General features: G+C 43.9%; 1 protein-coding gene across 2 annotated transcripts in view; it reads right to left on the bottom strand.

Annotated features, from left to right (window-relative positions):
• Positions 1-15,978, bottom strand: part of Dis3l2 (DIS3 like 3'-5' exoribonuclease 2) — a 428,102-nt gene that overhangs the window by 60,583 nt on the left and 351,541 nt on the right. For both annotated transcript variants that reach the window (XM_004662245.2, XM_045147855.1), the window contains exon 13: positions 15,389-15,622. In XM_004662245.2, the coding sequence (XP_004662302.1) occupies positions 15,389-15,622 (234 nt within the window). The remainder of the gene's footprint in view (positions 1-15,388; positions 15,623-15,978) is intronic.

The following is a 15,978-nucleotide window of genomic DNA, read 5'->3' as shown; positions in this document are numbered from 1 at the left end:
GTGCTTGTTATCGAAGTGGTAAAAAGGAAAACAGGGAAAATGAGCAAGGTACTAAATGTCCTTTAAGCCTCAGTGATTCAGGAATAACCAACCTCCAGAATGGAAGCCATGTGCTGACAGCATTTAAATGGAAGCTCTGGTGTAAGGAGAAGCTCCCTTGACCAGCTCGTCACTACCACAGAGAACATGTGCCCTGTAAAATCTGGTGAGATTCCTTTCTAAAGGAAGAGGGGCAGAGATGAGACAAGCACTGAGGCAGCAGGAGGGGTGCTCTGTGTTGCTGTTTCTCAACCTCCTGTCTGGGGCCACAAGTCCTCTCATTCTAGAGCTCTCCCCATGTGAAGTCTTTCCCTTACCCACCTTCACGACCACTTTGATGTTGCTGGCTCCCAAATGTTATGAATGGCCAGCCTCCTAACTGACTTCCAGACCCCAGCCCCAAATGCTTACTGCATGACTCTCTACCTGTTCTGTCTGCCACCGGCACCTGAAAGCCAACAGCAAGAGGGACACCATCCTCTTTTTGCTCAGCTTCCTTCCAGATGTTGTTCCCTCGCCAGAGCATAGGATTAGGGCAATCCACATGTCTGCATGCAGCACACAATTCCCTGCTTATCCCTCCCCTGCTACCTAGGCCATCATTTTCTTTTTCTAAATTAAAAAAATATATATTTATGAGCAAAGAGAGAGCACGTGCGCAAGACAGAGAGCAAGAGCACACAAGAGACACAGAATGGGCACAGCAAGGTATCTTGCCCTGCAAATGAACTCCAGATGCATGTGCCACTTTGTGTATCTGGCCTTACCTGGACACTGGGAAATTGAACCTGAACAGACCAGTTTCGCAAGCAAGCAAGATGATGAGCCATCTCCCCAGCTCTAGACCATCATTTTCTCTTCCTCAGGTCAGGCCCTCATCACTGCTTTCTCAGATGATAAGCTTCCTCATTTTTGTTTTTCAGGAGGCTTTCTGCAATCACTTCGGAGCATCCCATGTTCCTGCTCAAGTTTGCAGACTTCAAGGCCAAGACCTTGCTCCTTGCCCTCTCCCTACACTTAACTATTCAACTGGAACAAAGGGCCATCTCTTACCCCTTCTTTGCCTGCAGCTCGCCTGGCTGGCCTTATTGAGTCTTGAAGGCCCCATAGTGTACACGCGGCCTCTGTTGGACAATCGTCCCTGACTCTGGGCTCAGCTTCTCTAAAATAGTGTCCCTGTACTCTGGGCAGAACTCTGCCATACTTTTCATTGTCTGGTGACTTGCTGGCTTCCTTGAGGCAATTAAAACTTCTTAAGAACTGGGCTGGAGTCTCTCATTTCCTTATTTTATTTTTTATTTATTTGAGACAAAGGAATAGAGGGAAGGAGACAGAGAGAGAAGGAATGGTCATGCCAGGGCCTCTAGCTGCTCATAAACAAACTTCAGATGTATGCACCACTATGTGCATCTGGCTTACGTTGAGACTTGGAAAATCAAACCTGAGTTTGTAGGCTTTGTAGGCAAGCACCTTCACTGCTAAGCCATCTCTCCAGCCCTCATTATTTTCACATTCTCCATAACTAGCACATACTGGGCCCCTAAAAACAGCTCTCTGAAGCTATGCTGAGTGACTCTGAATAAGAAAACTCACTACCTGGGCAACAGCTTATTCTGTGTTTTAGTAAGGACAAAGAGAGTAAGACTAAGGGGAGCCAGACCGGATGGATGGGCCTGTCCTTCTCTTTAAATATCATTCTGTAAACAAAATTAAACAGCAGACAGCTGGAATGCCCACTTCCCCAAATCAGCTATATGGGAGAGAAGGAACACACTGCTATGTTTAGGAGCACTAGGAGCAGGCACAGGGAGCAAAGGCATCCATCCTCCCTAGAGCTTGCTCTGCTGTATGCTATCCTTGTTGCCAGAGGCCTGGGTGAGGTGGGCTCTGCCCTGTCTATGAGAACCCTGAAGAGGAAGAGTAAGAACCACTGCCCCTTTGGCTTTGGGCTGGCTAACCAAAAAAGGGCAAGGGAACTGGTCATAAAGAGAGGCCCTCCTCTACTTCCAGCTGACCTGCTAATCATGGCACCAATCAAAGGAATCGTTTACTTAATTGCATTAAACCATCCTGTGAGCTCACTTAGCCCAACTTTCTCCATTATTCATCCTTGCTTTCCAAGGGAAGTAGTAATGAGTTGCTAAAGGCCACAGCAGACTAGAGCTGTAAAGCTTGCTGGTCAGTTAAGAAAGGGTCAGCAACATATACGAACCATAAGCCAAACCTGCTTTGTGTGGCCCAGAGCTAAGAATGGACTTTATATTTTAAATGGCTAAAAAATAATCAAAAGAAGAATGATATTTTGTGAAGTGTGGCAATTACATGAAATTTAAATCTCAGTTGACCTTCAAGTTTTACTGTATCACCGTCACTAGTCTTATACTTATGTGCTTACAAGGGGTGGGGAAAAGAGAGAGAGAGAGAGAGAGCACTTGTGTGTGTGTGTTTGGGTATGCCAGGGCATTTTGCTATTGCAAATGAACTTTACAGATGCATGTGTTACTTTGTGCAGTGGCTTTACATGGGTACTGGAGAACTGAACCCAGGCTAACGGGCATTGCAAGCAAGCACTTTTAATCACTGAGCCATCTCCATAGCCCTAGAATCACTTTCATTCATTTGAAGCACTTGGTGCTTTCACATTAACACGGTAGGGCTGAGTCACAGAGACTGGCCATATGGCCCATGGGCTCATGTCATTTACTAACTGGCCCAAAGTCTGCCAACCATGACTTAATGGCTAGACTAGGTCAAGGTCATATATAACAGCATTTCATAGCAGCTTGGATCCTAGGATATTCAAAAGCAATTTCCATCAGCAGAGGTACCTTTATAATCAAGTCTACAAAGAAACTGTCTGAAGTTTGGGCCTCAAAATTGTGTCAAGTAAGACTCATGTATCACAGGGCTGCCTCAGGCATGTTTCTCACAGAAGGCCTCACCTGACTGAAGAGAAGTAGGCTCAAGAAAGTCCAAGGTCACAGCAGTTGTAGTCTCCCAACATCAGCCAGGATTTCTAGGATGTTTTGGTACTCAAATTCTATTTGGCAGCCCCTTACCTTCCCTGTGTATCCTTTCTAAAGGAAATACCTAAGACAAAACCCCAAAAGCAACCCAAGGCCTTGTGTACCTCCTAACCAGGCAGTATCATCCTGCTTTCTAGAAGGGAAGCTACTGAGGGTAGGCCTTGTGTCTGAACCCCTCCTGAAGGAAGTCTGTCGGTTAGACGGAAGAAGTCAGACAGGATGAGACCCTCCTAGAGTTCCCCTCTCTCAAAGCTCAGGATATGGATATTTATAAACCACTGTGATTTTTTTTATTCTGAACACACAGAAATCTGGGCCCCATTATGGGAGCCTCCTCTTGTATGTCTTTACTTTATAGGAAATAAGTAAATAAAATGAAAACAAGCATTTGTGTTAAGTCCTTGGACTATCCTGGCAGCAGAAGGCATGGATTCAGAAAGAATCCTCCTACAAGGGACTTTATTCAATGCAGCTGGACAAAAAAAGCACAAGACAGCATGGAAGACCTATGGGCAGTGAGGAAAAGAAGAGTTACTTCCTGGAGAAGAACTTCTTGAGAAGCAAGACCCAGCTAGAGTGGAGCCATTCAGAGCAAGCAATGCTGCCTGAAAGCAGTAGTGCTGGGTGTTGCAGTGCACCCAGCTCAGCAGACACCATCACAGCAGGTGCCCCAGGGCTAAAGCTCAATGTCTCATGGGGGCAGGCAGCTGAGGTCTAAGTGGTGACTGCCAACACCCAGTGGTCAAGCTGCACTGCGTTTCTGTGGTTATCATGGCTTCTGTCCCTGCCTCTCTAAACAGGCACTATATTAGTGCCACGTACTCCACCCTTACTCACTCCCAGGGTCATCACAATAAACTGATTTCTTGGAAAGGCAAAATCTTTGGTTTGGCTCAAGATTGATCTCTAATTGAGGCTAGCATAAAAGGATGTACTTTTTCCAGGACTGCCACCAAAAGCATGGACACAGTGAACTATGGCAGACAAAGCTTCAGAGAACAACTCCAAATAGTAGGCTACTCAAAAAGCATCAGGGAAAAATGGAATTTTCTGAGAGCAAAGCAGGCAGTAAGGACAGGAAAGCAAATGCAGAGGCTTCTGAATGAGACCATTTAGCTGATGTACAAATGATCTCACTGGTGTCCTTGGCTGTGGAGATTGATGTCTTCTCATGCTGGGGTCCACAACTTTTTTCCTGGAGAACCATGGAATCATCTCCAAGGACACAAGCTCATTATTTTCAAGCCTTAATTAGCTGGAACTTCACTTTTCCCCCCTCTCGAGTCAGCATGGTATAAGTGGCAAAAACTGAACAAAGCTGCTTGGCTGTATTGGCTATGAGCAACTCATGTGTTGCAGTCAGGTTCGCATTGCTGGTAGAAATCACCTGACCAAGAGCTACTTGTGGGAAAAAGAGGTTTATTTTGGCTCACAGGCTTGAGGGGAAGCTCCATGGTGGCAGGGGAAAACAACGGCATGAGCAGAGGGTGGACATCACCCCCTGGCCAACATAAGGTGGACCACAGCAACAGAAGAGTGTGCCAAACACTGGCATGGGGAAATTGACTATAACATCCATAATCCCACCCCCAACAATACACTCCCTCCAGGAGGCATTAATTACCAAATCTCCATCAATTGGAAACCTAGCATTCAGAACATCTAAGTTTATGGGGGACATGTGAATCAAACCACCACATTCTGCCCTTGGCTCCCATAAACTGATATCCATACATGTTATAAAATACAATGCATTCAGTCCAACTTTAAAAGTCCCCATAGATTTTATCAATTCCAATGATGTTCACCCCCCCATAATCTAAGGTCTTTTAACTGAACCATAATACCAACAAATAACTTCAAAAAACCCATAATGGCACAGAATAAACATCCACACTGCAAAAGATGACACTGGGCATAGCAAAGAAATATTCAACCAAGACAAGATTTAAAACAACCAGGGCAAACATCAAACTCTGGAGCTCCAAGTCCAACAACTCTAGTCAATGACAAGTCTCCAAGTCCAGTAACTCTAATCAGCAATAAGTCTCTGACATTCCAATTCCACCCCTCCAGCTAGGCTACTCACAGTCCTGGAAAACTTAATGGGGTCGGCAGCTTTCCTTAGCAGCCATTTCGTGGTCCCGGCATCTCTACTGGGTCTCCACTGCAACTCACAGTTCATCCTCATGGCCCCATCATGTCTCCATGTAGGCAATTAGCAAACCTGCTTCACACTGCCCAAGGCCATTTCCAAAACACAAGACTGTGTTGCAAACTCAATGACCCTCTCTTTCCTGCATTTCTTATATTCCACAATACCAGGTAGGGTGCCAATTTGTTAAACCACAGGGGAATAAAGCCGACTTTGAAGAACAGGACACTTCTTGAGCACTCAGACCCCTTCAAAAGAGTCTACATTCTTCATGTTGCTCCAGTGCAGGTCAGCTGGCCCAATCTGAAAGGTTGTAATCTCTCAAACAATTTGCAGGTGAATGGGCAGCAATTAGGCCCAAAGATTTCTTTTTTTTTTTTTTTTTTTTGTGCCATATCCCTCTGCTCACACCAGTTCATTTCTATGCAAAGCAACCCTGCACAACTTCTCAGGACACGGGCATAATAGCAAGCCTCACACAAACTACTAGCCCAGTCCAGGCACAGCTCTTTCTCACCCTCATAAACCAAACTTCACAGTCCATGGTTCTCACTGCATTCAGGTCTTTCAACTCTGACCAGAATAGTCCATCAAGGTGTACTTACAGCACTGCAAGGCATTTCTTAGGCCAAGGTTTCAAATCCTTCCACATTCCTCTTGAAAATCAGCTCCAAAAGGCCAAAGCCACACAGTCAGGTATCTAGCAGCAACCCCACTCCTCAGTACCACTTTATTGTTGCAGTCAGGTTCACATTGCTGGTAGAAATCAACAACCAAGAGCAGCTTGTGGGAAAAAGAGGATTATTTTGGCTTACAGGCTTGAGGGAAAGCTCCACAATGACAGGAGAAAACGATGGCATGAGCAGAAGGTGGACATCACCCCCTGGCCCACATAAGGTCGACCATAGCAACAGGAGACTGTGCCAAACACTGGCAAGGGGAAACTGATTATAACACCCATAAGCACACCCCAGCAATACACTCCTTTCAGGAGATGTTAATTCCCAAATCTTCATCAACTGGGAACCTAGCATTCAGAACGCCTAAGTTTATAGGGGACACCTGAATCAAACTACCACATCATGTAACCTGTGGGGCCTCACCTGATTGATGAGTTAAGAAAGAGGGCATGTGAAGTAAAGATATCTAAAGTCTTTTCAGAAATAAAGTTCTGATTCTCAGACAAATCAACAGTTTCCCAGGCATCAATAATCTGTGGTCATTCCCCTCATGTTCACACATCTTCTAAGGATAGCTGAGGTCACCTAATGGTTTTTCCCAGTTCACAGACTTTCACATATTTAATCCAGTTGGACTTTAAAAAATAGTTCTTTTGGGCTGGAGAGATGGCTTAGCGGTTAAGCGCTTGCCTGTGAAGCCTAAGGACTCCGGTTCGAGGCTCGGTTCCCCAGGTTCCCATGTTAGCCAGATGCACAAGGGGGCGCATGCGTCTGGAGTTCGTTTGCAGAGGCTGGAAGCCCTGGCGTGCCCATTCTCTCTCTCTCCCTCTATCTGTCTTTCTCTCTGTGTCTGTCGCTCTCAAATAAATAAATAAAAAATTAAAAAAATTGTTCTTTTAAAAAACAATTAGTTAATTTACATGCACACACAGCAGGGTCTATTGCTATTGCACATGAACTCCAGATACATTATCACTTTTTGTGGGCAGTTTTATATGGGCTTTGGGGGATTGAACCTATGCTCTAAGGCTTTGCAAGCAAGCACCTTTATTTAGCCTCTGAGTCATTTTCCCAGCCCCTAGGTTGAATTTTTACTTCAGTCTGATGGGTACCATCTTTAAAATGTTATTGCAGAAATACCCTCATTGGCTAGGATGGAGTAGCAGTGGTTAGTTATTCCAGAAGTCAGGTAAAGAAAGTAATTGTGCAGAAGAGCTACACATGTAACTAAATATTTCGTTTTGTAACTTAATTTATAGGAATTACTTTGCCAGGCTTTTGTTTATTTATTTGCTTGTTTTGTTTTTCAAGGTAGGGTCTCACTTTAGCTCAGGCTGACCTGGAATTCATCTGTAGTCTCAGGGTGGCCTCGAACTCACAGAGATCCTCTTACCTCTGCCTCCTGAGTGCTGGGATTAAAGGTGCCATTTTTTTTTTTTAATGTGAGGCATTAAAAGAAAAAAAAAGCTTGTGCCAGATGTGGTTGCTCATGCCTATAATCTAAGCACTTGTGAAACTGAAGTAGGAAGAGTACCATAAATTCAATTCAAGGTCATTCTGGGTTTGGGGGGGGGGATGGATAAAGGCATGCAAACTAGAGTCCATCCTTCAAAACATTTAACTGTTACAAAAACAACAGCTTTCTTTTTTAGGCTTATATTTGATATTTAGTCACATTGCACAATTACTGCAACCTGTGCAATTGGTGTACCTAAGTCTGAGAACACATGCATATTACTTGTGATAGAGCAGAGGGAAAAGAGTGTGCCAGACAGCATTGTAACATATGGACACCAAGAACTGCTTCACTCAGAAGGAAGGGTGAGCATAGGATGAAATGGCATGGGGCATCCAGGCAGAGTTAAGAGGGCAGGTGGAAGGTTGGAGAGAGAGCTCAGACAGCAAAGTGCTTGTCTTGAAGGCATGAGGACCTGAGTTCAAGTTCCAGAATCCACATAAAAATGCTGGCAGGGTGGCAGAGATTGTTGTTGGCCAGCTAATTTAGCCTATGTGGCAAGTTCCAAGCCAATGAGAGACCCTGTCTCAAACAAAGTGGATAATGCCTGAGGAATAATACCTGAACTGAAGTAAAAATTCAACCTAGGGGCTGGGAAAATGACTCAGAGGCTAAATAAAGGTGCTTGCTTGCAAAGCCTTAGAGCATAGGTTCAATCCCCCAAAGCCCATATAAAACTGCCCACAAAAAGTGATAATGTATCTGGAGTTCATGTTGTTCAGGTTGTTCTCTGGCCTCCACAGAAATGTGTGGGCATGTGTACACACATGCACATGTATACACACACACACAGAGGCAAGTGGAGAAGCTAGACTGGAGATGAGGAGGGGGAGTGTCAGACAGAGACAGGTTCTGGTATCACTAGTATCAACCCTGCTAGTACTTAATATCAAGAGACCACCCTGATCCCCCTAACATATTACAAGCCATGCTGAGACTCTTGGTTTCCCACTAGGAATAGATGGTACGATTCTATTGTTGAAGACTCCACGTATTTGGGTTGCAAGGTCACTGAGAAATCTTGCTGGAGCTGAACTGAAAACTTCCTCCCTGTAGACCAGCTTCATAAAGCTGGGAAAAGCTACACTGCATGCAGCTCCATGGGAGAGAGAAAGGCATCAGCGGAGATAAACAACAGTGGACACTGTAAGCCCTAAGTTTGTCCAGTCAGGCCAAATGAACCAATGGGTGCAATAGTGGCATGTCTGTTATAGGCAAAACCAACCATTCTCTAATTTGACTGGGGGCCTGCTCCATGGGAGGGAATACAGCCTGATACTGAAAACCTATGATGGGGGAGTCATGAGCCCTAGTGGTGTAATGCCTGCTGGTATCTGGCTAAATGCATATATTATGCTTACCAAACTGCCTGGTGAGCACTCTTCTTAATGTTCATACCCATATCTTAATGCTACTCTCACTTTTGGTTACAGCAGCTTCTCTTTTCAGGTAGCAGTGACTTTTGGGATGACTCAAAAGGCACCATGGTGCTGTGAAGAAGTGATAGAGGAGTGCTCAGCATTAAAACATCTTTAATACCTCTTCTAATGCTCAGAGTCCCTTGCAGAAGAGGTGGCGGGAAGAATGTAAGAGTCAAAGGAAGGGTAGGGCTTCTTAGAATGTGGTCTTCTAGACACAAAATGGCCTAGACATCCATGACCTCACAGTACCTGGCACTACCTACACAAGACCAGTAATAGGAGAAAAAAAAAGATGATGACAATAAAATAAAAGACTGATTGAGAGGAGGAGGGGATATGATGGAGAGTGGAGTTGTGAAGAGGAAAGTGTGTGTGGGTCAGGGGGAATTATCATGGTTTACTGTAAATAATTATGGAAGTTGTAAAAAAAAAAATTAGAGCCAGGTATGGTGGTGCATGCCTTTATTCCCAGCCCTGGGGAGGCAGAGGTAGGAGGATCACTGTGAGTTCGAGGCTACCCTGAGAATTCCAGGTCAGCTTGGACTAGAGTGAGACCCTACCTCAAAAAACCAAAAAAAATTTTTTTAAGTTAAAAATAATATTGTATATATGTAAGTACAATGATTGTGATGGGGAGGTAATATGATGGAGAATGGAATTTCAAAGGGGAAAGTGGGGGGGGAGGGAATTAACATGCGATTTTTTTTTATAATCATGGAAAATGCTAATAAAAATTAAAAAAAAAATAAAAAAATAAAATAAAAATAAAATCAAGAGACCAGAGGAACCCATTCATGTGGTTAGAGACAATGGGAAGGTAGAGTAGAATCTCTGGAAAGGCCAATCTGGAAGCAATGAGCAGAGGAAGAAGATTTTGTGAGATGACATAAAAAGAGTGTAGTATAGGACTAAAGTCCAGGAAGCAAGAACTTGAACTTAATAGTCAGAGAGGTGCTGGTGGGTAGGAATCAGAAGTTTGCGATCTGCTTGCAAGGAAGGAGGAGGCATTTTGTAATCTCCTGTGCTGTGGGTCACTCCCCTTTCAGCTCTTGTCCTCTTTTTTTTTCCCCCCTGGCAAACACATTTTTTTTTTTTTTTACTTAAAACATTTTAAATTTACAACGGCTTTATCAGGAAGTAACTTTGCTTTACAGAATTATTAACTAATAAAACCAAAGTGTTTACATTAATGTGGGTATACCAATAAATATTTAATATATTATATCATATAAAAGATTTTTCTAAAAGGAACCCTTCTACACTGCTGGTGGGAATGCAATCTGGTCCAGCCATTGTGGAAAACAGTGTGGAGGTTCCTAAAACAGCTAAACATTGACCTACCATATGACCCAGCTATAGCACTCCTAGGCATATATCCAAAGGACTCATTTCATTTCCTTAGAAGTACATGCTCAACCATGTTTATTGCTGCTCAATTTATAATAGCTGGGAAATGGAACCAGCCTAGATGTCCCTCAACTGATGAGTGGATAATGAAGATGTGGTACATTTATACAATGGAGTTCTACTCAGCGGTAAAGAAAAATGAAGTTATGAAATTTGCAGAAAAATGGATGGACCTGGAAAATATTATACTAAGTGAGGTAACCCAGGCCCAGAAAGCCAAGCGCCACATGTTCTCTCTCATATGTGGATACTAGCTACAGATGACTGGGCTTCTGCGTGAGAATGAAAATACTTAGTAGCATAGGCCAGTAAGGTAAAAAGGAGACATAAAGGGTAGAGAAAGGAAGGGAGGAGGATACTTAATAGGTTGATATTGTATATATGTAATTACAATGATTGTAATGGGGAGGTAATATGATGGAGAATGGAATTTCAAATGGGAAAGTGTGGGGGTGGGGAGGGAGGGAATTACCATGGGATATATTTTATAATCATGGAAAATGTTAATAAAAATTTTTAATTAAAAAAAAGTGTATTAAAAAAAGATTTTTCTATCTCTAGAATAAGAGGTAGTATTACATGAGAAGACAATGTGCAAAGAGAGCAATAGCAGGCTGGAGAGCCTAAGGACCCAGGTTCAATTCTCTAGTACCTTTGTAAGCCAGATGCAAAAGATGGCACACGCTAGAGGCCCTGGAGTACCCATTCTCTCTCAGTATCTGCCTCTCTCTCTTAAATAAAATTTTTAAAAACCACTTAAAAAAAAAAGAGCAATAGCAAGGGCTGGGGTTTATCTCAGTTATACAGCACTTGCCTACCCTGTACAAGGTCCTGATTTCAATCCCCAACAATGACCAAAAAACAAAACAAAACAAAAAAAACCTCATTTGTGCCAAAGAGCTGTCCTGGGATGTGCTGGGCTAACTAATGGGCAAAGCAAATTCTTCAAGGTTGCAGTAACCAGAGAATCTCGTAAATATTGGAGGAACAAGTAAGGAACTAAGTTCTCATCTCTAAGCTAGTAAACAGGTAGGCAAAGCTGGCAAAAACAGCTCTACAGACTTTCTTACAATCTAGCAGGGCAAACAAGAAACTAGTGTTAAGACACAGCATCAAAAATATCAATGTCAAGTGCCCTGAGAGGTGGAATGAGTTCTTGCTGCAGTGTGACAAGCAAGCATCCCGGCCCTGATGTCATGGTGAGGTAGAGAGGCCACATATTGGTGAAGGGACAGCAGAGCCAGGTGCACAGAAGTTTATGAAGGGCCTAGAATGCTGATAATACATAATATTATGGAGAATTATAGCAGGATAAAAACCTAAATGTAATATAGGGTAACATCATAAACAATCTTCATTACTATCTTGCTAAAGAACTACAGTTTATTTGCTAGAGGATGGGAAAACAACGTAAGTTTCTGAGAAGGCTGCTTGAGTGGAACAACTTCTCTTCTATTCAACCTCTAAGGGGACCTCACTGGATTGCCTGAGCTGATGTACTTGTTCCACTACTAATTTAGCTGCGGACTTCAGACTAGCTGCTTAATATCTCTTTGCTTCAGCTTCTTCTTGTTGTTTTAAATATTTTATTTATTTGAGAGAGAGAAAGAGGCAGAAAGAGAGAGAGGGGGAGAGAGAGAGAAAGAGAGAGCGAGAGAGAGAGAGAGAGGACACAGAATGGGCACATCAGGGCCTCCAGCCACTGCAAACAAACTTCAGATGCATGTGCAACCTTGTGCAGCTGGCTTATGTGGGTCCTGGGGACAGGGTCCTTTAGCATTGCAGGCAAACACCTTAACTGCTAAGCCATCTTCTCCAACCCTTCAGCTTCTTCTTTTATAGAAAGTTAAATAGTGAAGCCTAAGGACCCCAGTTCGAGGCTCGGTTCTTTTTCAAGGTTCTTCTTTTAAAAATGTATAATCTTTGTACCTCTTGCAATGTCAAAATTGTTATACTTGCACAAACATACTAAATTTAACTGAAACCTTGGGATTTCAGGGCCCCATACACTGATCTGCGGCAGAGGTGACTCTCCTGAGGTGGTTAGAGTGCATGTGGGTCGTTCCACTCCATCGTTCTTCTGTCTGGTCTGGTCTTACTTAGAGCCAGATCTTATCTCCCTCCCTCCCTTCCCCCCACCCTCTTTTGAAATTCCAAGCTAGGTCTCTACTCTCCTGATGGTCTGGGGTTATGACATGCATGCCTATGTCCAGCTATTTTAGGTAGGATATGGAGATTTGAAATCAGGCAGTCTCAGGCCATGCTCAAGTGTATTTAACTGGAGCCATCCCTCCAGCCCAAATACATTAAGAGAATAACATAAAAGCAAACACCTGTGATGTCCTTGTCTTTGCAAGAGGAGAAGTGCATGCTTCTTGAAACTGGTCTTCATTAATTCCAATTTCTTTTAGGTAACTTTCTAACAGCTTTTCAACTAGTTCTTTATATTCTTGATGAATCTCTGTATAGGTCAATTTGCTTTCTTCTTCATCAACAAAAACTTTGCATTTCTGTTCCACAAAGTCCAAGATGGGGACGGACCAGTCTGGGCCCCACAGGAAGCCCGCGATGCTCTCCACCACCCACTCCACCTCGTCCTCTTCCTCCGCAGCCATCCCGCCCCGTGGGCCCATGCAGACCTCCAGGCCCGACTCCCGGGGCTCTTGGAGGCCGCCCGGCCGCAGGAAGAAGCTGAGAGGACAGGGGAGAACTGCTCTGCAGCCTCTGAGCCACCTGGATAAAAACTACAAGCCTCTTGTCCTCTTTAACATCCACTTTGTCAACTGTCTTTTGTGGGTACTGTCACACAGACAGACCTGCTCAGGCTGTTGGCACCCAGGCCAGAAGAATAAGAGGGAGAGCTCCAGAAACTACTCAAACACCTGAATACATACAGGCCCAATTATCTGTATCCCAGAGTGGCTTGCTTCCTCCTAGGCTAGACTAGCACCTATTTGTCAAGTCCACTACGCAGAAGCAGTACAAATTTATAGCAGAAGGTAGGAAGAAATCAGAACTTCTACTAGATGACTATAAAATAGGCTTTTCAGTTAGTTTTGTCCTAGATGAGAGGCTCAGGGGAAAAGGTCTCAGTGTACAAACTACAACAATGGTCTACAAATAGCTTCCTCAGCCAATCCCAGCAGCCTTACTGTTGCCCACTTGTTTTTCAGACACATGGAAACTTCCCATGACACACAAGCGCTAGGGAGAAAGAATGTGGCTAAGAAATACAGATGAGAGAAAAAAAAAAATCCCATGATACAAATCACAGGCTCTATTCTTTAGTATACTGGCAACAGTGAAGAATTTCTGGACCCTAACCAGATCCTGACCCTGGGACCTAGAAAGTCACTTACGTTTAAGTGACAGGTGCTTATGTCCCAGTGGATTTACAGCATAGCTGTGACATCTTAGAATTACCAACACCATCCAGGCCATGATGTGCTTTAATGGCCAAACTTCTACAGGCTCCTCAGTTCTATGCTTCTTTAGACATTAATCGGGAATTTGTAAACAGATCATTCTCTTAAGATGAGAAATCGCCGGGCGTGGTGGCGCACGCCCTTAATCCCAGCACTTGGGAGGCAGAGGTAGGAGGATCGCCATGAGTTCGAGGCCACCCTGAGATGAGAGTTAATTACAGGTCAGCCTGGACCACAGTGAGACCCTACCTCGAAAAACCAAAAAAAAAAAAAAAAAAAAAAAAAAAGAAGATGAGAAATAAAGACTTTTTGTTAAACTTTTGATCAGATACTGGCCAGCTGCTTCCTGATTTTTTTTTTTTTTTTAAATCTCCTGCTTCTGTGAGAAACCTGAGGCATATGTAATAATTTGGATCTGAAGGGAACCTTATAGGTTCATGTGCTGGGGGTTGGCTGTGAGCTGATTGGTGTTTGGGAAGTGACTAGAGTTTTAGGGCAGCTCTGACTAAATCACTTATTAATCCCTTGATAGTTCAAAACATGGTAGGTTAAATTTAACTATTAATTTGATTATATCGAGAATGTCCAAGCCGGGCGTGGTGGCTCATGCCTTTAATCCCAGCACTCGGGAGGCAGAGGTAGGAGGATTGCCATGAGTTCAAGGCCACCCTGACACTGCATAGTGAATTCCAGGTCAGCTTGAGCTAGAGTGAGACCCTACCTCGAAAAACCAAAAAAACAAAAACAAAACAAAACAAAAAAAACCCCAAAACAACAACAAAACAAACAAACAAACAAAAAAAAACCCTACGAGAATGTTCTAGGAGACAAATCTTGAGGCGTGCCTGTGAGGAGTTTCTAGATTATGTTAATTGAGGCAAGAAGACATACCCTAAATATAGGTAGTACGATCCCATAGGGCAGGGTCCTGTTCTGAATAAAAAGGAGAAAACTAGCTGAGCATCAGCATTCATTGTTCTCTGCTTCCTGAATGCAGATGCAAAGTGACCAGCTGTCTCAAGCCATGCTTTTATACTATGCTTTTCCCACCATGAAGGACCGTATCCCCTTCAAACTGTAAGCCAAAAGAAATCCCTCTATCCCTAAAGTTGCCTTTGTCAGCTATTCTGTCATAGCAATTAGAAAAGTTATTAATATAAAATACAAGGCCTCAATAGGGGAAGCTAGTCACTGGGGATGGGCCCTGGAAAGGCATAACTTGGCTTGTCTCTCTCTGCTTCCTGGCTGTGATGAAATGAGCAACTGTATTCTGCCACATGCTCCTCCCATGACATTTTCCTTTATTGCTGCCCTGAAGCAATGAAGCCAATCACCATGCACTGAAACCTCTGGAACCATGAGCCAAAAGAAATCCTTTTCCCTTACCATTTTTTCCAAATATTTGTTATAACAGTGCAATGTCTGACCTAGTAAGGATCTAGTCTTGGGCACAGCCATTCTGAGGAAGAGCAGTGGGAGTTGGAGTCACAGAGCAGCACACAGATACTATCCTTCTACCATGACTCATGTCATCAGGCCTTTTATCTATGGAGTCTAGAGTGTAGGTAGGAGGTAGCATCTACCTGCCTTGAAGAGCATGGTATGGAGGTGTGGTAGGTAGAAGGGTGGAGAGAAACTGGCCACTAGGCTGCCTCTCACCCATGGGTTTCAGGCATAAGTCAAATGTGATGGTCATATTGAACAAAAAGACTCCCAGACCTGATCCAGCCGGAGAGCGCCATCCACAAAACGTTGCCGGCGAAGCTGTTTTGCAATGCTGTGCAAATTTAGCACAGCCTGGTGCACCTCCTCGCTGCTGTGCTCTGGGGTAATGGGGGGAAGCTCCTCCTTAGGGATCTTCCTGGATGGGCTTTCAATCATACTCTGTGCATGTTCGTAGCTCAGTTTGGTGCAGGAGCAGATGATGGTGCGTCCAAACCACTCCTGAAGAATCTGCAAAGACACAGACAGACAGGGAGAGGGTTGGCAGAGATTTGATTCTAGGTTTTTCTTGCTTAACCATTCAGGCATACACATTCAATGAAGCAATGACTTTGTGCTCAGACTAATGTTATGAGGGTTAATCAGTTGCTACCTTCAGGTGGTTTTGACTCTTCCAGGCCCATCAGACCTAGACTGAATTCAACAGGCAGTGGAGGGCTACATACATCTCCAGTCACACAGTCAAGGCCACAGACCACACAGGAGGCATGCAGTAAAGAACAAGTGGGAAGCTTTTCCACTAGTTTGGGGTAGTGGTCATCAGTGTTTACAAGCTGGGAAGAGAAGGGATAGCTGCCTGAGATGGG

The sequence above is a fragment of the Jaculus jaculus genome, chromosome 4 (genome assembly GCF_020740685.1).
Source record: "Jaculus jaculus isolate mJacJac1 chromosome 4, mJacJac1.mat.Y.cur, whole genome shotgun sequence".
Taxonomy (NCBI): Eukaryota; Metazoa; Chordata; class Mammalia; order Rodentia; family Dipodidae; genus Jaculus; species Jaculus jaculus.
Note: the sequence above shows the minus strand (reverse complement) of the source record. Positions and strands in the feature narration are given on the sequence as shown.